Raw genomic sequence first — 22,573 nt, forward strand, 5'->3', positions numbered from 1 at the left:
ACTGCTCTGCCACATACCTTCCCTGCAGAATTTCCCCAGTACTGTGACTTAAGCATGTTTAATGACATCCATTCACAGAAATCAAATCCAAACTCTGTCATGACCCACAAGGGCTTTTTGCCCAGAAAGTTTTGAACTTTCCCGTCTTCAGCTCTGCCCACTCCCCTGTGAATTTACGATATGTAACTCACAAGGCTCTTTGAGTATACTTTGCTGTCTTAATGTCTTTCTGGCCTTTACCCATGTCACTTTGTTTATCCAGAATGCTCTCCCTTTGCCTAGTAAATGTCTGTTCATCCTACAAGCTTTAACTAGCTCATTCTGTTCATCTGTTTCCCCTACTTTCCAAGTAGTTTTATGTCTGATATAATATGCATCATATGGCATTATGGTTGGTTGTGTTTTCTTTGCTAGACTTTGGGTATCATATTTTACATTGCTGGCAGATAGTATTTAGTATTTTTAAACCAATGTATACATTAAATTCTTAAAACTTTTTCTATAGGTGCTGCAGATGATTACAATAGAATTGGTTCATCATTATATGCTTTAGGAACTCAGGATTCTACAGATATATGCAAGTAAGGATTCTAATTAAAACCATCAAATATAAGTAAAACAGGAAAGTTTCTTTTGGCAGCCGAGATGCCCACAATACTTCTGACAGCAGGCAGACATTTTGGATTATTTTTGTCAAAACACATTGATAAGGAGCATTATGATGAACTTGGATCAATAAATTTTTTATTCTCTTTCTCATATTTTTAAGATTTGGGAAATGAAAGTGGACTTTAGTGTATAATTTTAATATTTACAATGTTTTATTTAACTAAAATATACTGATTTCTGTGACTATATAAGAATTTATTGCTGTTAGGTTTTGATAGTTTATCATAAATGCTGTTTTGAATTATGTGTGTATGATTGTGTATGTATATGTATTTCATTGAAGGCCAAATTAATATTTTTTAAAAACATTTAATTATTCATTGGAAAGTCAGATATACAGAGAGGAGGAGAGGCAGAGAGGAAGATCTTCCATCCAATGATTCACTCCCTAAGTAGCCGCAATGGCTGAAGCTGAGCCAATCAAAAGCCAGGAGCCAGGAACTTCCGGGTCTCCCATGTGGGTGCAGGGTCCCAAAGCTTTGACTGCTTTCCCAGGCCACAAGCAGGGAGCTGGATGGGAAGTGGAGCAGCCGGGATTAGAACCAGCACCCATATGGGATCCCAGAGCATTCAAGGCGAGGGCTTTAGCCGCTAGGCCACACCGCCAGGCCCCCAAATTAAATTTTAAAGTAAAATTTGATCCTATCATTTTTACTTTTTAAAAGATACAAGCTTTCTAAAATTTATTCATTTATTTTGGTTCAAGAAGGTTTTTTATGTTGTTTATTCTTGTTTATTTGAAAGGTGAGGTTGGGAAAGAAAAGAACGTGCTGTTAATCTTCCAGTTAATGGTTCATTCCCCAGCTGTTGGGACCAGGTCTGGCTGAACCACAACCAGGAGCCAGGATCTTCCACGGATTCAAGTGCTTGGGCTTCTGCTGCCTCCTGTGTACCTTAGCAGGAAGCTCAATGTTAAATGGGGGCAGGCCTCAATCCTAGGTGCTCCTCCCTGGAATGTAGCAGTCTACCCCAGCATCTTCCTGCTGTTTTCATTTTTGTAGTGAATCTTAAAGTAATTCTAGAATGACCCAGTGAAGATATTGCATATGTTAGTATAATGAAGTACTTTGGAGGTTTGGTTACAATAGCTGGTTTTTGGTTGTTTTTTGTTTTCTTCTTTTCTTCCTTCATTCTTCTTTTCTTTCTCTCTTTTGCTTTTGCCTCTTCTTCTTTCTTTCAAAAAATTAATTTATTATTTAATTTGAGAGGGCTCCATTCTCCAGCTCATTCCTCAAGTGCCTGTGGGGCTTAATCCAGGAACCAGAAACAGTTTTCTCATACAGATGGCAGGAACCCAACCACTTGAGTCATCAAACTGCTGCTTCCTAAGACCTATAGTAGCAGTCACAGCTACAGGCATACACTCCAAAATATGTAATGCAGACCCTTATACTTAAACCAAATGTCTACCTGCCCCATATAGCTATTCTGTAGTTTATGCTAGGTTTTCATTCTAACAGTAATTTTAGTTGTTCCTGCAGTTTTGTTTAAACTCTTTATTGAAAAATATGTAAGCATTTTTAATTGAAAAAGGTATTTTCAAAAGTCTCTTTTTCCAGATAATATCCTTGAACTTTTCTCCAGTATATTCTGTTGCAGTAGACATTTAAGAGCCAAACAAGCTTAATTCTTAACAAAAACAAAAAATACCCACATTTATTTGAAAGAGGGACAGAAAGAGATTTTTCATGTTCTGGTTCAGTCTCCAGATGGATACAGTATCCACTTCTAAGGCCTGGAGCCAGGGACTCCATCCTGGTCTCCTCCACAGTGACAGTAGTACAACTGCTTGGGACATCTTTTGTTGCCTTTCCAGGTGTGTTAATGAGAAGCTGCATAAGAAATGAAGCAGCTGAGACTCAGTTCAGTACTCCAATAATGGTATAGTGGTGTCACCAGGAACAATTTCACTTATACCCCAACATTATCCCTACAAGCTTATTCTGTTTTAAGGCAGCTGTATTTCCTGTCAGGAAACTTTAAGAACTATTCCAGCTTTGGTGTATTCCTGTTAAATTAGACTCTGTCTCATTCAATGTTATTACTTTGTAATTTTTCTGCAATTTTACAGGTGCAGATTTTGCTTGGTATTTGTATGATCTATTACTAAATAATATCAAAGTAAATGTTCGGTTTAAGATTAATGTTCAACTTAGACCTCCTTCTAGAAATTAAATGGGTGTATTTTCTATAACAAATCTCAAGCAATCTGTTGTATAGGTGGGAGCATGGGGAGAATTTTCTTAAACTAAATGAAGTTTTCAGTTAACAAGACTATTAAATGTTATTGTAGTGAGATTATGTTACTAATATAGTTGAATGTATATTCTATGAACAGTTATATCAAAATTGCTTCAAATGTAACACCTCATGAAAATATTGTTATCTTCCAGGTTTTTCCTCAAAGTTTCAGAACTGTTTGATAAAACCAGAGTAAGTACTAAATCCCAGAGTCTGCTATTATGCCTATGATATGGTTAACAGTATTTCATTGTATGCTTTAAAATCTGTTAAAAGGGTGAATTTTATGTTAAGTGTTATTACCATAAATTTTGTTTACAAAAAAATTATTGGCCTAGCTCTGTTGTTTAATGAATAAAACCACTGTGTGCACCAGCGTGCCATATGAGCACCAGTTTGACTCCTGACTGCTCCACCTCCAGTTCAACTCCCTGCTAATATGTTTTGGAGAAAGCAGTAGAAGGTGGCTCAAGACCTTGGGCACTGCACCTGCTCCTAGCTCCTGGCTGCAGATCAGCCCCGCACCGACCATTGTGGCCATTTGGGAAGTGACCCAGCAGATGGAAAATGTCTCGGTTTTTTCTCTCTGTGTCACTCTCTTTCTTTCTCATTTGCTCTCTCTCTCATTCTTCCTCTCTCTTTCTTTAGCTCTGCCTTTAAATAAATAAATAATTTAGAAACAAAACAAAATAACTATTAGCCAGGAGTGGGAAATGTCTTGTTCACAGGCTGTATAAGCCCTGCAAAATTATTGATATGGTTCAGTCAAGGCCACAAGTAGGACTCAAAAATTAGTAAATCTTTGGCTTCTGGATGGTGTTATAAATATCCAAATAGCCTGTGTCAGAAAAAGGGTTGCCTACCCCTGCATAACCTTTAGGAATTTATACCTCTGCAGACTGTAGTATTAACTTCTGTGATTGCATTCAACTTCATTCAGATAAAAGTATTCACTTCAGGAAGATAATGAGATATATTTGAGATATATTAAGAGTTTTTATTTTATACATCAGTTACAGAGAGACCTTTTTTTAAAAAAAAAGATTTATTTATTTTTACTACAAAGTCAGATATACATAGAGAGAGGAGGAGAGACTGAGAGCAAGATCTTCCCTCTGATGATTCACTCCCCAAGTGACCACAACGGCTGGTGCTGTGCTGATTCAAAGCCAGGAGCCAGGAACCTCATCCATGTCTCCCACACGGGTGCAGGATCCCAAGTATTTGGGCCGTCCTCAACTGCTTACCCAGGCCACAAGCAGAGAGCTGGATGGGAAGTGGAGCTGCTGGGATTAAAACTGGCACCCATATGGGATCCCGGTGCTTCAGGGTGAGGACTTTAACCACTAAGCCATTGTGCCGGGCCCAAGACCTTCTTTCTATTCATTTGTTCACTGTGCAGATGGCTGCAATGGCCAGCATGACTGGGCCAAACTGAAGCCAGGCGCTTCTTCTGGGTCTCTCACAAGGGTGGCAGGGCCCAGGTATTTAAGTTATTATGGATTGCCTTACCAGGCCATTAACAAGGAGCTGGATTGGAAATGGAGCAACTAGGACATCAAGTAGCACCCATATGGGTTACCTTATTATGCCACAACACTGGCTCCCCAAAAGCTAGTATTCTTGGTTAGAAAACATTCATTAGGGCCTGGTGGCATGGCCTAGCGGCTAAACTCCTTACCTTGAACGCTCCGGGATCCCATATGGACCCCAGTTCGAATCCCAGCAGCTCCATTTCCCATCCAGCTCCCTGCTTGTGGCCTGGGAATGCAGTCAAGGATGGCCCAATTCTTTGGGACCCTGCACCCGTGTGGGAGACCTAGAGGAAGTTCCTGGCTCCGCATCAGCACAGCACCGGCCGTTGCAGTCACTTGGGGAGTGAATCATCAGAGGGAAGATCTTCCTCTCTGCCTCTCCTACTCTCTGTATATCTGACTTTGTAATAAAAATAAATAAATCTTTAAAAAAAAAAAAGAAAAGAAAACGTTCATTAGTCAGACTTTTTATGAAGAGAAAGTTTTGATTTTGTAACTTTAACAATACCGTATTGTTTTTGTTCCCCCTAAAAGATTGACTTTTTTTTTTTTATAAGAAAAGAAACGTCTATTTATTTTTATTGGAAAGGCACATTTACAGAGAGGACAGAGAGAAAGATCTTTCATCCGCTAGTTTGTTCCCTAAATGACCACAATGGCCGGAGGTGAGCCAATCCAAAGCCAATAGCAGGAAAGTCTTTCTGGTCTCTTGTGCAGCTGCAGGGTACCAAGGCTTTGGGCCATCCTTGACTGTTTTTACAGGCTGCAAACAGGGAGCTGGATGGCAAGTAGAGAAGTTGGGACATGAACCAGCAACCATATGGAATTCTAGTGCATGCAAGGAGAGGATTTAACAAAACAAGCCATCGTGCTGGGCCCTAAGAGATTGATTTAAAAGAGATCATGTACACTTGAGTAAAAATTGAACTGATGGCAGTAATAATTTAATATTGTCAGTCTTGATTTATGCAGACATCAGCCATCAATATATTAATATTTAACAGAATAGAGCTGCATCATAAAACAGCCCTATGTTTATTTAAGGCCCCGGAAAAGTGAATATCAAGATAAGGTTAAGGTACAAAGGATTTTTTTTTTTTTTTTTTTTTTTGAAAAATGAGGAGGGCCCGGCATGGTGGTCGAGCTCGCCGCCTTGATTGTTCCAGGATCCCATATGGGCACCAGTGTTAATCCTGGCAACTCCACTTCCCATCCACCTCCCTGCTTGTGGCTTGGGAAAGCAGTTGAGGATGGTCCAAAACCTTGGAACCCTGCACCCGTGTGGGAGACCCGGATGAGGTTCCTGGCTCCTGGCTTTGGATTGGTGCAGCACCAGCCATTGCAGTCACTTGGGGAGTGAATCATCAGAGGGATGATCTTCCTCTCTGTCCCTCCTCCTCTCTGTATATCTGACTTTGCAATAAAAATAAATTAATTTTTTAAAAATAAGAGAGAAACATGGGCCCAGCGGTGTGGTCTAGTGGCTAAAGTCCTCGCCTTGAATGCGCCAGAATCCCATATGGGCGCCAGTTCTAATCCAGGCAGCTCCACTTCCCATCCAGCTCTCTGCTTGTGGCCTGGGAAAGCAGTTGAGGATGGCCCAAAGCTTTGAGACCCTGCACCCACGTGGGAGACCTGGAAAGAAGTTCCTGGTTCCTGGCTTCTGATCGGCGCAGCACCAGTCATTGCGCTCACTTGGGGAGTGAATCATCAGAGGGAAGATCTTCCTCTCTGTATATCTGACTTTGTAATAAAAATAAATAAATAAATCTTTAAAAAAAGAGAGAGGAAGAGAGAAAAACAAGGAGGAAAAAAGAACCTTTGGGCTGCAGTATAGGTTTGACAGTATATAAGGTAGAGGAAAAGTCTCAGGGCTGTATAGCAATTTTAAGGGAGTTCCCCAAGCCAGAGGAGCCAGTTGGAGAAGTGCCACATTAGGCAAGATTGGGCGGGCCTTCCTGTTCCCTATGTTATGTTGAATTCAACCAATGCAGGTGAGGGTGGAATGGGGTTGGAACATAGCCTTGGTGTGTACACAGTTCTAAGTCTATAGAGATTGTAGTGGCACAGAGACTTACTATGTTCCTTTCAGCAGTTTCTCTTTAAGGAGATGCTAGTAGTTTTTCCTTGGATACTATAGCACTCTGGTTTTGTGCTGAAACAGGCCATCCTGAAACCAGGAATGTAAATTCAGAAAGAGCAGGGAGCGCTTTCCTCTGCACTCTGATACCTGGAGCTGAGGGAAGATAGGAAGACTGAGCTAGAATTATCTGAAGGCTCTTTTACTGCCACATCAGGGAAAGGTTGAAGTGATGCTGGCTGTTCATTAGGACTTTTGCTGGCACTCTTGGCTGGAACACCTATGTCTGGCAGTGAAGCAGTTAGATTACCTTTGCAGCATGATGATTAGGTTCCAAAAGTAAGTGTGCCAACTAACAGAAAGTGGAAACTGATGATTTTTCTTAAACCCTTGGAAGTTAGAGTGACAGAGGTTATTACAGGGAAAAATAGAGATCTTCCATGTGCTTTGTCACAGCCACAGTGGCTGGAACTGAGACAGACTGAAGCCTAGGAGTCTACCGTGACTCCCATGGGTGGCATGGTCCTGAACACCTGTGCTGCTTTTCCCAAATGCATTAACAAGGAGATGGAGGCTGAGCAACTGAGACTCAAACTGGAGCTCTGACAATCTTTTTTTTTTTCTTTTAAGGGTTAGAATTGTTTTAAGGGGCCAGCATGGTGGTATAAGCAGCTGACTTTCTGCCTGTGGTGCCAGGGTCCCATGTGGGTGTTGGTTCATGTACTAGCTGTTACACTTAAATCCAGCTCCCTGTCTGTGGTCTGGGAAAGAAACAGAAATTGGCCCAAAACATTGGGCTCTTGTGCCCATGTGGGAGAACCAGAAGAAGCTCCTGGCTCCTAGCTTCAGACCAGTCCAGCTGTAGACATTGCAGCCATTTAGAGAGTGAACCAGTGGATAAAAGACCTCTCTCTCTGTGTGTCAGATCTGCCTTTTGAGTAAAATAAATAAATCTTTCTAAAGGAATTAGTTTGGAAGATTATGTATTTATTATTTGAAGGCAGAGTTAGTAGAGAAAAGAAACACATCCACTGATTTTGCTTTTCAGGTACGGACAGGTGTGGCAGAAGCTAGGAACCAGGAGATTGTTGCAGGTGTGTCGTAAGAATAACAGGGCCAGAAGTATTTGGGCCATCTCCCACTGCTTTCCCGGGCACATTAGCAGGGAGCTGGAAGTAGAGCTCCAGGGGTTCAAATTGACATTTCAATGACATGCTGACCTTCAGTTACCGTTGAAGAAAATGAAGCTGAATGGCAGTATTGAAACACATGATAGCCAAGTACTTTGAATCAGATATGAAGTTCGTATAGTCGTTTTATTTGATGTAATGTTTTCAAATTTGAGTGTTGCAAATTTTTTTATAGATTCAGTGTTTTCACAGTAATTAAGGAAAGTGCTCAGAGCAGAATTTAATTACTAACTAAATGCCTGCCTGACTTCCTTTTTCAGAAGATAGAAGCACGAGTGTCTGCTGACGAGGACCTCAAACTTTCTGATCTTTTGAAGTACTACTTGAGAGAATCTCAAGCAGCTAAGGTAATTTTCATCGTTTTGTTTGTTTGCTTGAATATTAATTTTATTGGAAAGGCAGATATACAGAGAGAAAGATGTTCAGACCACTTTTCACTCTCCAAGTGGTCACAATGACCAGAACTGAACCAATCCAAAGACAGCAGACAGGAGCCTCTTCCCAATCTCTCATGCAGGTGCAGGGTCCCAAGGCTTTGGGCCATCATCAGCTGCTTTCCCAGGCTCCAGGTTGGGAGCTGGATGGGAAATGGGGTTGCTGGGATTAGAACCGGCGCCCATATGAAATCCTATCATGTGCAAGGTGAGGACTTTAACTGTTAGGCTACTGCACCATGCCCAATTTTTTCTTTATTATTCTTTTATTTTAATTTTTTAAAGATTTATTTATTTTTATTGGAAAGGCAGATATACAGAGAGGAGCAGAGACACAGAGGTAGATCTTCTGTCAGATGGTTCACTCCCCAAGCAGCCACAACAGCCGGAGCTGAGCCGATCCAAAGCCAGGAGCCAGGAGCTTCCTCCAGGTCTCCCATGCGTGTGCAGGGTCCCAAGGCATTGGACCATCCTCGACTGCCCTCCCAGACCACAAGCAGGGAGCTAGATGGAAAACGGAGCTGCTGGTATTAAAACCGGTGTCCATATGGGATCCCAGCACATTCAAGGCGAGGATTTTAGCCATTAGACCACCACGCCATACCCTGGAAGACTTTTCTTTGTTTTTCTTTCTCTGTGTAAATCTGACTTTCCCATTACAAAAAATCTTTTTTTTTTAAAAAAAAAAAAAAAACTCCCCTATAAACATTTGATTTAATACAAACTAGAATTTGTATTTTTGAAGATTGTGTTTTTTTATTTGGAAGGCAGAATTGGGGAAAGATAAATCTTGTATCCACTGATTCACTTCCTAAATGGTCCCAGGATTTAGGAACTTCATCTAGGGTTCCCATGTGGGTGAAAGAGCCCTTGGGCTTGGGCCATGTTCCATTGTTTTCCCAGGCTCATTAGCAGGGAGCTGGATCAGAAATAAAACAGCCAGCCTCAAACTGGTTGTCACGTGAGATGTCAGTCTTACAGGCAGTGGCCTAATCTGGTATGCCACACTGCCGGTCCCAGAGCTGATAGCTTCATAATATTCCTATTAATAAACATGATTTATCTCTAAATCTTTTTAGTTCTTAATTTCTGGGACTGGTCTTGTGGCAAAGTGGGTAAAACTGCCATATGCAGTGCCAGGATCCCATATGGTCACTGGTTTGAATTTCCACTGTTCTACTTCTGATCCAGATTCCTGCTAATGTGCCTGGGAGAGCAGTAGAAGATGATAGCTCAAGTCTTTGGACTCTTGTACTTAGATGGGAGACCAGAAGAAGCTCCTGGCTCCTGGCTTCTCCATGTGGCCCACTCTGGCTATTGCACCCATTTGGGGAACAAGCATGTATTGTTTAAAAAGAAAAAAAAATTAATTTTCTTTCATGAGAGATTTATAGCTTTTCTCATACAAATCTATAATGTTTTGTGAAATTAATGTTTTTTCATTTTGAGGATTGTTAGTGGAAATGGCATTATATTTTTAATTTCAAATTTACCTGTTTGTCACTGGCACATAGGAAAACAGCTGATTTTTGTCTACTAACATGAAATCCTATGATCTAGCTAAAATCCTTTTGTTAGTTTCAGGAGTTTTTTGGGGGTCAGGTTTCTGTTTCATTTTTCCAGATTTTATGTGTGTATATATGTAAGACAGTCAGCTATTAAGAAAGATAGTTTTGTTTAATTTTTTGAGAATCAAAAAGCTCCCAACTCTTTCCCAGATACGTACAACAAACTGGGCTGAGGCCAGATCCGGGAGCCAGAAATACAAGCCAGGGCTACTGTGTTGGTGGCAGCATCACTGCTGTCTCCAAGGGTCTGCACTGCCATAGACACAGAGTCAGGAGCAAGACAGGGAATCAAACCCATGGACAAGATATAAGTGTCTGGTAACATTGACGTTGAATACCTTCTCACAACACCAAGATGTATTAATTCAGGATGTGTCAAACCATATTTGTAAGAGATAGAGTTGTGACCAATGTATTGGCTCAACTAGCTAAATCTTCATCTCTGACGACAAGGATCCTATATGGGCATATGTACGTACTCCAGCTGCTCCACTTCCCATCCAGCTCCTTGTTTCTGGCTTGGGAAAGCAGTGGAGAATGGCCCAAGTCCAAGGGACCCTGCACCCACGTGAGAGACTCAGAGGAGACTCTTGGCTCCTGACTTCAGATTGGTTCAGCTGTGGCCATTATGACCATCTGGGGAGTGAACCAGCAGATGGAAGATCTTACTGTCTTTCCTTATCTTGATAGATCTACCTTTCCAGTAAACCTAAATAAATCTTTTTTGTTTTGCTTTGTTGTAAGATTTATTTAGGTTGACTGGAAAGAGCTAAAAGAGGAGAGACCAAGACAAATGTCTTCTATTTGCTGGTTTACTCCCCAAATGGCTAACGGCTAGAGCTGAATGGACCAGGAGCCTGGAGCCTCTTCAGGTCTCCCACGTGGGTGCAGGGAACCAGAGCTTTGGGTCATCCTCAGCTGCTTTCCCAGGCCACAAGCAGGGAACTGGATGGGGAGCGGGACCATCAGGAACTGGCATCCATATGAGATCCTGGCGTGCTCAAGGTGAGAACCTTAGCTGCTGAGATATTGGCACCGGGCCCTCAGATGGAGTTCTTGACGCCTGGTTTCAGTATGGTCCTCCTATGGAAGTTACTGCCCTGTTGCTAATTGAATGCTGTGGCTTCAGATAGGTAAATTAATTCCTTTTGTAAATCAGTAAAAAGACAAATAGCCTTAGTTTTTAGAATAAGGAAAGGACTTAGCATGTTTCTCTAAGGATACAAAAATGGCTATGAAACCTATGAAAAAGATAAGTATCATTAGCTATCAAGGAAATGCAAATTAAAACTGAAATGACATTATGTGGCTTTTATCAACAAGACCAATAGTAAGTATTGGCAAGGATGTTTAAAATTGGAACCCTTGGGCCCGGCGCAGTGGCGCAAGTGGTTAAAGGTCCTCGCCTAGCACGCCCGGGATCCCATATGGGCGCCGGTTCTAATCCCGGCAGCCCCGCTTCCCTTCCAGCTCCCTGCCTGTGGCCCGGGAAAGCAGTCGAGGACGGCCCAAGGCTTTGGGAACCTGCACCCACGTGGGAGACCCAGAAGAGGCTCCTGGCTTCGGATCGGCATAGTATCGGCCCGTTGCACTCACTTGGGGAGTGAATCATTGGACGGAAGATCTTTCTCTCTGTCTCTCCTCTCTGTATATCCGCCTTTCCAATAAAAAAATAATAAAAATAAATCTTTAAAAAAAATGGAACCCTTAGGTCTAGAATTGTAGTATACTGGGTAAAGCCACTTCCTATGATGCCAGCATCACATATAGGCACTGATTTGTGTCTTCGCTGCTCCAGTTTTCAGTTCTGCTTAACAGCCTGGGAAAAATAGCAGAGATGGACCAAGTGTTTGGGCTCCTGACACCCAGGAGGGAGACCCAGATGAAGCTCCTGGCTCCTGAATTCAGCATGGCTCAACCTTGGCCTTTACAGTCATGTAGAGGCTGAGCTGATGGATGGAAGATCTCTCGATACTGCAATTTTCAAATAAGTAAATAAATTTTTTTAAAACATTTATTTTTTATTGCAAAGTCAGATTACAGAGATGTGGAGGAGAGACAGAGAGGAACATCTTCTGACCGTTGATTCACTTTCCAAGTGGCTGCAACAGCGAGAGCTATGCCAATCCAAAGCCAGGAGCCCGAGCTTCTTCCAAGTCTCCCACATAGATGCAGAGAAACAAGGCTTTGGGCCGTCCTCAACTGCTTTCCCAGGCCACAGAGAGCTGGATGGGAAGCAGGGCAGCTTGGATTAGAACTGGTGTCCATATGGGATCCTGGTGCATTTATGTTGAGGACTTAGCCTCTAGCATACCATGCCGGGCCCTTATCTTTGAAGAATGTAATGGAGGGGGTCAGCGCAATGGCAGTATTGGCTAATCCTTCACCATTAAGCAGTGGCATTCCATATGTGCACTGGTTTGGGTCCCAGCTGCTCCATTTGCCATCTGGCTCTCTGCTTGTATTCTGTGAATGCGGCACAGAATGGCCCAAGTCCTTAGGATCCTGCCATATGGGAGACCCAGAGGAGGTTCCTGCCTCCTGACACCAGATTGGCTTAGCTCTGGCTGTTGCTACCATTGGGGAATGAACCAGTGGATGGAAGATCTTTCTGTCTCCTCTGTAAATCTGCCTTTACGATAAATCTTCAAAAACTAGATAGATAGGGCCCGGCGCTGTGGCGTAGTGGCTAAAGTCCTCACCTTGAATGTGCCGGGATCCCATATGGGCACCAGTTCAAATCCCGGCAGCCCCACTTCCCTTCTAGCTACCTGTTTGTGGCCTGGGAAAGCAGTCAAGGATAGCCCAAACCCTTGGGACCCAGCACCCCTGTGGGAGACCCAGAGGAGCTCCTGGATAGGCACATCACCGGCCATTGCAGTCACTTGGGGAGTGAATCATCACATGGAAGATCTTGCTCTCTTTCTCTCTTCCTCTCTGTGTATTTCTGACTTTGCAGTAAAAATAAATAAATCTTTTTTAAAAACTGGATAGATAGATAGATAGACAGACAGACAGACAGACAGACCGACCGACTCTCATGTAGATTTGGTAAGAATGTAAGATGTGCAGCCACTTTGGAACAGTCCAATAGTTTCTCAAAATGTTTTAAATGAATAACCCAGCAGTTTCGCTAATAAGGAGAAATTGAAGCATATCCACATAAACACATGTTCCTAAATATGTGCAGCAGCATTATTTAGTAGAGCAAAAAGTGGAATAAATCAAATGCCACTGGATTGTTTAATGAGTAAGTTAGTGTGATACATCTTTAGAATGAAATATTAATCTACCATAGAAAGGAGTGAAGTGTTGATTCATACTATAAGATGGCTGAATTTGACGCATCTTACTAAGTGATGCAAAGCCAATTGTGCAAAGAATGTATGTCAGGACACTTCGGCAGCTCTGTGGTGTTAGGGTGGGCATTGTGGTGCAGCAAATGAAGCACTGCTTGGGATAACGGATCCCTTCTCAGAGTGCCTTCAATTACTGAGTTTTGCCTGTGCTTTGAGTCCAGCTCCCTGTGATACTCACCCTGAAAGGCAGCAGATGATGGCCCAGGTTCTTGGGTGTCTGACACCCATAGAGGTGAGCTGGATGGAATTCTGACTCCTGGGTTCAGCCTGGCCATTTCTGCTGTTGGAGGCATTTGGAGATGAAAGTATAGTAGAGGGAGGATCTCTCACTCTGCTTTTCAAGTAAATAAAAATCAGTAAATAGAACTATAAATATAGTTATATATACTATAAAAATAGTACATAGGGCATTTGATGCATGAAGAGTGCCCATATATACCAATCCTAAGAGTTATGTTATATGTTCAGATCAAGATTTGGGCCCAGAACAATGGCTCAGTGCCTAAATCCTTTTCTTGCCATGTCAGGATCCCATATGAGCTCTGGTTTGTATCCTGGCTACTCCACTTCCCCTCCAGCTCCCTGTTTATGGCCTGAGAAAGCAGTTGAGGACGACCCAAGGCCTTGGGACCCTGCACTAACGTGGGAGACCCAAAGGAAGCTTCTGGCTCCTGGCATCAGATCGGTTCAACTTCAGCCATTCTGGCCATCTATTGAGTGAACCAGTGAATGAAACATCTTTCTGTATCTCTCCTTCTCTCTGTAAATCTGCCTTCCCAATGAACCATAAGTTTTTTTTTAAAAAAAAAAAAAAAAAAAGGTCAAGAGGTGCAGAAAAAGACAGATTTTTCCTTCCACTGATTTACTTCCCCGGAGGGCATGATGGTCAGAACTGAGCCAGGCTGAAACCGGGATCTTCATTTAGTTTTCCCATTTCGATGCAGATGCCCAGGTACTTGGGCCACCTCTGCTTATTCCGGGATGCTAGCAGGAAGCTGGATCCAAAGTGAAGCAGCCAGGACACAGAACTGGTGCCCAGAAGGGATGCCAACATCACAGGCAGCAGCTTTACCAGGTGTGCCACAACGCTGGCCCCCTCAGTCCCATGTTCTTGAGCTTTTTAAAGTTTCTTTGTATTATGAGATTTCACTTTGATGGAATGTCCAGAATAGATCAATTCATTGTCTGTTGTATATGGCTAAGGACATGAGGACATGAGGGAGGAATGAAGAACAGCTGCATATGGGCATGAGATTTCTTTATTAAAAAAAAGTCCTAAAATAAATTGTGCTAATGGTTACACAAGTCTCTGAGCAAGTGAGTTTTATATGTGAATTATATCTTTGGAAAAACTATTACTAAAAAAGCAGCAGGTTAGCATCTAGTATTCACTGTGCCCGTGTATTCACTCTAACAGTGGTGGTGGTGCTGGTGATGAGTGCATGCGAGTAGCAGAAATGTGCAGCCGACTCACATAATATTGTGAAGCATTCTGTTTTATAGGATCTCCTCTATCGAAGATCCAGGTCACTAGTAGATTATGAAAATGCTAATAAAGCACTGGATAAAGCAAGAGCAAAAAATAAAGATGTTCTCCAAGCTGAAACTTCCCAACAATTATGCTGTCAGAAATTTGAAAAAATATCTGAATCTGCAAAGCAAGGTATTATTATGTTGATCTTGAATCACAAGGCATGCTTTATGACCCTGATATAAATTGAATAATCATGGTTTGTTTTCAGAACTTATAGATTTTAAGACAAGAAGAGTTGCTGCATTCAGGAAAAATTTAGTGGAACTTGCAGAATTGGAACTGAAACATGCAAAGGTAATCTCACATTAAAGATGTAATGATTTGGTTGCTGTGTAACTTACAGTTGATTCAGTTATGAAATTGATCCTGATCCTTTACTGACAGTTGCTGCCTACCAAAGTACTTTAAGAACTATTGCTGAGCTGGAATTAAGTTTTCCAAATATTGTTTTAGTGCTTCAGAAAAAAATTAGTTAATATGTTAATATCTGGGTTTTTGTTTTTAGCAGTGTTTGTTTATTATGCAATATAAAGGCTCAGGTTAGATATGTGATGCCTGCAGCACAAGTTGAGCTGCTCTTTGCGAAACCTGCATCTCCTATTGAGGTGCTGATTCACACGCCAGAAGCTGTCTCTGATCCAACTTTCTGCTAATGCATCCTTGGCAAGAATAAATGATCCCCCAAGTGCTTGGAACCCTGCCACCCATGTGGGAGAACTGACTGGAATTCTGAGCTCTTGCCTTTGATCTGGTCCAGTGTTGGTTGTTGTAAGCATTTGGGGGATGAACCAGTGGATAGAGTAAACATTTAACAAAAATGGAGGGGTGAGTGTCAGGATATGATGCAGCTGGTTCATCTGCTGCTTGGATGCATGCTTCCCATAACAGAGTGCTGGTTTGAGTCCTAGCCACCCTGTCCTTCCCATCCAGCTCCCTGCCTGTGGCCTGGGAAAGCAGTCGAGGATGACCCAAAGCCTTGGGACCCTGCACCTTGTGGGAGACCCGGAGGAGGCTCCAGGTTCCTGGCTTTGGATTAGCTCAGCTCTGGACATTGCGGCTGCTTGGGGGGTGAATCATCAGACAGAGGATTTCCTCTCTGTCTCTCCTCATCTCTATATCTGCCTTTCCAATAAAAATAAATAAATCTTGGGAAAAAAAGAAATATTTTAAAAATGAATAAAACAGAAAGACTTGGAGACAAGCATTTGTCCTAGCAGTTAAGGTGTGAATTGAGATAACCTGTGTCACCGTATCAGAGTACCTGAGTTTGATGCTTTGCTCAGGCCCCAGCTCCAGCTCCTGGCTCCAGCTTCTTAATAAAGACACTGTTAAGATAGCAATGATGATTTTTCGCTGGATTCCTGCCACCAGAATTGAGTGCCCAGCTCCTGGCCCAGGCCTGGCCATTGCAACCATTTTAGAAGGGAACTAGTAAACTGGCATTTCTTCTCTTCCTCCCATCTTCCCTCCCTCCTTCTGTCAAATATGTGAGAAGAAGCAGAGAAAAGCCTGGATCCAAACCTTTATTTTTAGATGAGTGGGAAGGATCAAGGGCTAGGGAAAAGAGATCATTGTTTCCAAATTTTTTGTTTCTTCTTCCTGTTTCTAGGGTGAGGGGGGGAGAAGGGGAGAAGCCATACCCAGCTTCTCAACTGCCCCAGTACCTGGGGATAGGGAAAAGCCGCCTGATAGCAAGCCAGGGTCCTGATGTGGCACACATTCCATCTGCCCAGGTCGTTTTTATAATTCTGAAATGCTGTTGATCATTTTTATTGGAAAGGCAGATTTAGAGAGGTAAAGACAGAGAAAAAGATCTTCTGTCTGCTGATCCACTCCCCAAATGGCTGGTCTAAAACCGTGAGCCTGAATCTTCCCCCACCTGTCCTACGTTGGTGCAGGACCCCAAGAATTTGGATCATCATTGGAAAGGCAGATCTACAGGAAGAGAAAGATCTTCCATTGCCTGGTTCACTCCCCAGATAGCCACAACAGCCAGAGCTGAGCTGATCCAGTCCTGGGTGCCTGGAACAACTTATGGAGTCCCACATGTGTACAGGGTCCCATTCTCCCTTGCTTTCCCAGGCTATAAACAGCTAGCTAGATATAAAATGGAACAACTGGGATATGAACCACCACCCATATGGGATGCTAGTGCTTACTGGCAGGGGATTAACTAATTGAACCCTTAACTGAGCCTCCTCATCAAAGCCTTGCTTTAAATGATTAAATTAGGGGCCCAGCATGATAACCGAATGGCTGAAGTCCTCACCTTGCATGTGCCAGGATCCATTGGGCACTGGTTCATATCCTGGCCACCCTGCTTCCCATCTAGCTCCCTACTTGTGGCCTGGGAAAACAGTCTAGGACAATCAGAGCCTTGGGACCCTGCACCTGCAAAGGAGACCGAGAAGTTCCTGGCTCCTGGCTTCAAATCAGCTCAGTGCCATTGCAGCTACTTGGGGAGTGAATCAGTGGATGGAAGATCCTTCTTCTCTGTCTCTCCTCTTATCTGTAAATCTGACTTTTCAATAAAAATAAATAAATATTTTTTTTAAATGATTAGGACAACAGGAACCAGCGTTCAGCAAATAACATTGAATTTATTAAATACTAATTAAAAATAAAAATATGGTTTTTAAAAATCCATTAATCTAATAGAATATGCAATAGTACATGACTCCAGAAAAGGCTGAAATTTCTTTTCCTTCTATACTAATTTGTGTTGAATTATTATTATTCTTTGATTATATTTATTCAATTTTAAATCAGCATATAATCAGCCATTTCTATCTATGCTTTATGTATAAAGGGTGTAATTGTCAAAAAATCATAATTAAGGTATTTGTTATCTGATTGCCTGGTGTGGTAACTCTCTGCATAAAATGTCCTCAGCAGTTTGGCATGATTTACTTTTATTTAGCCTGTGTAGGTTTCTAATGTTAATTGTTATCTTATTAAACTCAAGAACTTGCAAAAATTTTGCTATAAGCTTGGAGTTGGTAAATTATAGCCCATCTCTTTTTAGAGACTGTGAGCTCAGAATCATTCACAGTCTTAAATGGTTGTTGAGAAACACTAGAAGAATATTTCTTAAGATTTTATTTATTTATTTATTTATTTATTTTTGGAAAGTCAAATCTACAAAAAGGAGAGAGAGAGAAAGGTCCCCCATCGCTGGTTCACTCCCCAAATGTCTGCAATGGCCAGAGTTAACCGGATCCAAAGCCAGGAGCCAAGAGCTTCTTCCAGATCTCCCAAATGGGTGCAGGGTCCCAAGGCTTTGGACAATCCTCTGCTGCTTTCCTAGGCCACAAGCAGGGAGCTGGATGGGAAGCAGAGCAGCCAGAACACAAACCAGTGCCTATATGGGATCCTGCTGGCTGCAAAGTAAGGATTTAGCCACTAGGCTATTGCACCGGGCCGTAGAAGAATATTTCATGAGATGTAATAACTGTATAAATTTTAAAGATTCAAGATTTTATTGGAATGCCTGTTCACTGATACCTTGGGTTTTTCCCTACTACCATAGCTAACTAGTATTTGAAACAGGTACTGTATGTCTCTCAGCACCTAGACTATTTTAGCGTTTTACAGAAAAGTCTCTGGCTCCCCATTTTGTACTTTTCCAAATCCTTTCTAAAATGAGTTTGCTGAATTCAGTTTTCTGTTAGCTGCTCTGTTGCAGTGAGCCACATGTGGAGGTGATTCTGCTTGTTGGGGAGCAGTTGGAAATGTCTGCAGACATTTTTACTGGTATATGATACGTTAAAAGGGCCAGAGATGCCACTAAATGCTATACAGTGCTCAGGGCAGACCGCTGCAACCAAAATGTCAGGAGTGCTGCTGCTGAGAAACCTAAAGCCCGATATTTCTTAATGATTTTGTAATTGTGCATGATCCCATGTAGAGATTTTTAATTTCGGGCTGGTTCTGTGACCCAGCAAGTTAAGGTAACACCTGTAACACCAGCATCCCATATGGACACCAGTTCAAGTCACAGCTACTTCTAATCTAGTGCTCTATGATGTGCTGGGAAAACAGCAGAGGGCAGCCCGACTTTTGGGCCCCTGCTACCCATGTGTGAGAACCAGAAGAAGCTCCTTGCTCCTGGCATCAGCCTGGCCCAGCTCAACCATAGCAACATGTGGGGAGTGAACCAGTGGATGGAAGGTCAATCAGTCTGTCTCTTTCTTTCTCCTCTCTCCTTTCTGCCTTTAACTCTGCCTTTTAAATAAAAAATAACTTTTTTAAAAGTATGTTTTTTCATATTTTTCTTTTTTCTTTTTTAGGGTAACCTACAGTTGCTGCAGAACTGCCTGGCAGTGTTAAATGGAGATACATAAGGCATATTCTGCCTTCCTATTCAAAAGGGCTGCCTTTCTTCCAATTTTATTTTTGTTTTCTTAATACTGTTAGGCATATATGCTCACTGGAAACAACAAAAACGCAGCTGAAAAGTGCATATACTCTTCTTTCTCTGAAAAAGTCCATAAGGGAGCAACGCTGCCACGCCCAGGTAATGCCAGTCTGTGGTGTGGCCCTGCTTTGTCTTCCCAGGGACAGTTGTCCGTCTTCATGCACTTGGCCTACTCAAAAGCCCCAAGTTCAGTCTTTTTAAAGTAGCTTCCATAACTATCTTTATTTTACAAATAGTATTCCTTATGGCTGCCAATCTTATTAAAATTAATGAACATTTCTTAGATGTTTTGGGACAAACTTTATGTATCTTTATAAGTATGATTCTGAAGGAAAGCAAATGCATTAGTATGTTTGCCTTAAACTTGTAGACTAAACCAATTCCTATAAAATAACCAGCGGTAACAGTGATCGTTCTCGCTCTGTGGTCATGGTATCACGCTCTGGAATCTAGAGTGGCTGTAATAAACCGACTCCTGTCTTATGCTTCACAGTGCAGGTTTTAGTTTCTCTTCTTTCTTACTTTTAAAATGACACCTTGAACTGAGTTCACCAGTCCCTCCACAAAAGAAGGAACTGCTCCTCTGTGTATGCTTCATAGAAGATGGAATCGCACGGGGGCAGGTGAGAGAAAGCTGTATCTGGAGCAAGGAGCAGACAGTAGGCAGTCCATTGAGTGTCCCAGATTCCGTCCCTAGCCCAGTGAGTCACATATGAGATAGATGCCATTCATCCACCTGGTAGTTGCCATGCCAGCACACAGATTGGTATGTAGAGGGAAGGAGGTCTGCTGAAAGGAACAGCACTTACCTGTAGGGTAAAAGTAGTACAATATTTTGAATGAAAATTGGTGTACAGTAGGATACTATGTACCAGCAGTTACCTGACGAATGGTACTGGCCTTTCTAATGTGAATGAACATTATTGTCATTCCTGGTTTAAAGTTTGATTGAGTGGTTGGATTTTTTTTCACACTTTTTCTAACTTTTCTCCCATTGGGAAACCATAGGCATGTGGGTTGGTCACCCCTGGGATGGTTCCTAACTTGTTTACATTGTCCAAAGCCACTCTGAAGAAGGCCTGATCTCAGGCTCATTGCCGCTGTGGTGATGCCAGCATTTTTTCAACAGCGTGTACTCTTGGCATCCTCATTCATGTGCTGGTTAATGTTGCATCTCAATGGACATGTTCCACAATGCTGTCTGAACTGTTGATGTTTCTGTTGGCTGACACATCTGTGTGTTTTGTCTTTCGTGTAATCTCAACTGATAAAAGTATGCCCTGGTGAAGTCCAGCAGTGAGAGAACCCAGGACTGGGGCCTAGCTACTGGATTCAGACCCAGCCCCCTCACTCATTGCCTCTGTGGCCTCAAGCCAGGTTTGAGCAAGTTTGCTTGACTTCTGCCTCAGTTCTCTACTACAAAGGACACGTTGACCTACCTCACAGGGATGTTGTGAGGATTAATAAATGTTGGTATCATGCTTTGGAAAAGAGAAGAGATGATGTGTAAATGCAACCAACCTACAAGAACAGGGCAGGTGGTTGGTGGATGAGGAGGATGAGTGGGAACTGCATCCCTTGGTTTGCATATTTTGAGTGCTTGTTTTGAGATCAGGGATATGACATAAGCCATGTTTTTGTTAAGAGTGTGTGTGTGTGTGTGTGTGTGTGTGTGTGTGTGTGTGTGTGTGTGTGTTTTGGAGGGAGAGACTTAATATACACAGTGAGTTTACAGCTGCCCTATACAAAGCCTTCTCAGTAACAAAACTTACAAATAAGGTAAAGAATGTATATGACTCTCTGAAGGGCAAGTGGTGAACAACTGAGATGTGTATTTATAGCTCACTGTTAGTTGCTGCCAAAAATAGCCAGCCCTGGATTCAGTGCTGCTAAGTTGAGGCCTGTGCTTCACAGGGGACCATCTGGTGCCCTGGAGACACAGAAGTGCAACAGGAACACACCCATGAGGGTCCTTGGGGACCACAGAGTTGTCCTTGAGGGAGGTCGAAGAGTTCCTTCAGGTGATCGGAGGGTGAGGCGTCAAGGTGGGTTACGAAGGGAATATTAGTAGTTGGTTTAGGAAAAAACTGACAGAATAGGGAACAATTCATTGGTTTAAAACAATTCCAGGAGGCCTGGCACGGTGGCCTAGAGGCTGAAGTCCTCGCCTTGAACACCCCGGGATCTCATATCGGTGCCGGTTCTAATCCCAGCAGCTCCACTTCCCATCCAGCTCCCTGCTTGTGGCCTGGGAAAGCAGTCAAGGATGGCCCAATGCTTTGGGACCCTGCACCCGTGTGGGATACCTGGAGGAAGTTCCTGGCTCCTGGCTTCAGATCGGCATAGTGTCGGCCATTGCGCTCACTTGGGGAGTGAATCATCGCAAGGAAGATCTTCCTCTCTGTCTCTCCTCCTCTCTGTATATCTGACTTTGCAAGAAATAAATAAATCTTTAAAAAAAAAAAAACAAAAACCAATTCCAGGGCCTGGCACAGTGGCCCAGTGGCTAAAGTCCTTGCCTTGAATGTGCTGGGGTCCCACATGGATGCTGGTTCTAATTCCGGCAGCCCCACTTCCCATCCAGCTCCCTGCTTGTGGCCTGGGAAAGCAGTCAAGGACGGCCCAAAGTTTTAGGACCCTGCACCTATGTGGGAGACCTGGAGGAGATTCCTGGCTTCTTGCTTTGGATCAGCACAGCACTGGCCGTTGCAGTCACTTGGAGAGTGAATCATTGGACAGAAGATCTTGCTCTGTCTCTCCTCCTCTCTGTATATCTGACTTTCCAATAAAATAAATAAATCTAAAAAAAAATTCCAAACATGTCCACTAACACCATGGCCATCTTTAGCTCACAGTATCAAAGTGAAGAACTCTACAGTGGCTAGGATACAGCCTTGGTGACAGGTGACTGAGTAAGCAGCCTGGACAGGTAGGTAGGGCTCACTGCTCACCCAGGATGTCAGCACAAGGGGTTTGGGGCTATGCTTCACCTACAGCTCCCCTGCTCTGCTGGACCAGGTGTGAACTCCTGTGCTTGACTGCTGTCTGAGCTACTACGGCAATGGACTACAGTCTGACTTCCAGGTAGCAGAGAAGGTATTTGTTGTGACAGACAATGATATCTTTCACCTACTAGTTCACTTCCTCTTGTCTACAATGGCCAAGACTTGTCCAGGCTGAAGCTAGGACCCCAGAACTCCAGCCAGCTGCCTCCTATGTGGGTGAAAAGGGCCCAATCTGAGCCATTTTCTGCTTTGTGCTAGCAGTGAGCTGGATTGGAAGTTGAATAGCCAGAACGCCAGCTAATACTTGCATACTGGGTGCCAGCGTTATAAAAGCCAGGGTTGAGCTAGGCCATAGCTGGGAGTCAGGAACGCCATACAAATCTGACAGGCGTTATCCAACTCCATGAATCAACACTGACTGCTTTCCACAGCCAAGGCCTGTGTGAAAACAGCAGCTATCCTGTGTGAAACTTACAGGAAAGGTCAATTTTACAGAGAAGGAAGGAAGGAAAGATCTTCCATCTGCTGGTTCACCCTCCAA

At 42.9% G+C, this 22,573-nt stretch overlaps 1 protein-coding gene across 1 annotated transcript in view; it reads left to right on the forward strand.

The window, feature by feature from the left end:
- SNX6 (sorting nexin 6) overlaps positions 1–20,518 on the forward strand; it is a 58,439-nt gene extending 37,921 nt beyond the window's left edge. The window contains exons 9-14 of the mRNA XM_040968368.1: positions 506–581; positions 3,063–3,102; positions 7,976–8,062; positions 14,580–14,739; positions 14,819–14,904; positions 18,900–20,518. Of these exons, the coding sequence (XP_040824302.1) occupies positions 506–581; positions 3,063–3,102; positions 7,976–8,062; positions 14,580–14,739; positions 14,819–14,904; positions 18,900–18,953 (503 nt within the window). The 3' untranslated portion in view covers positions 18,954–20,518. The remainder of the gene's footprint in view (positions 1–505; positions 582–3,062; positions 3,103–7,975; positions 8,063–14,579; positions 14,740–14,818; positions 14,905–18,899) is intronic.
- The last annotated feature ends 2,055 nt before the right edge of the window (positions 20,519–22,573 follow it).

Source organism: Ochotona curzoniae, unplaced genomic scaffold, assembly GCF_017591425.1.
Source record: "Ochotona curzoniae isolate NIBS_2020 unplaced genomic scaffold, NIBS_Ocur_1.0 scaffold_4701, whole genome shotgun sequence".
Taxonomy (NCBI): Eukaryota; Metazoa; Chordata; class Mammalia; order Lagomorpha; family Ochotonidae; genus Ochotona; species Ochotona curzoniae.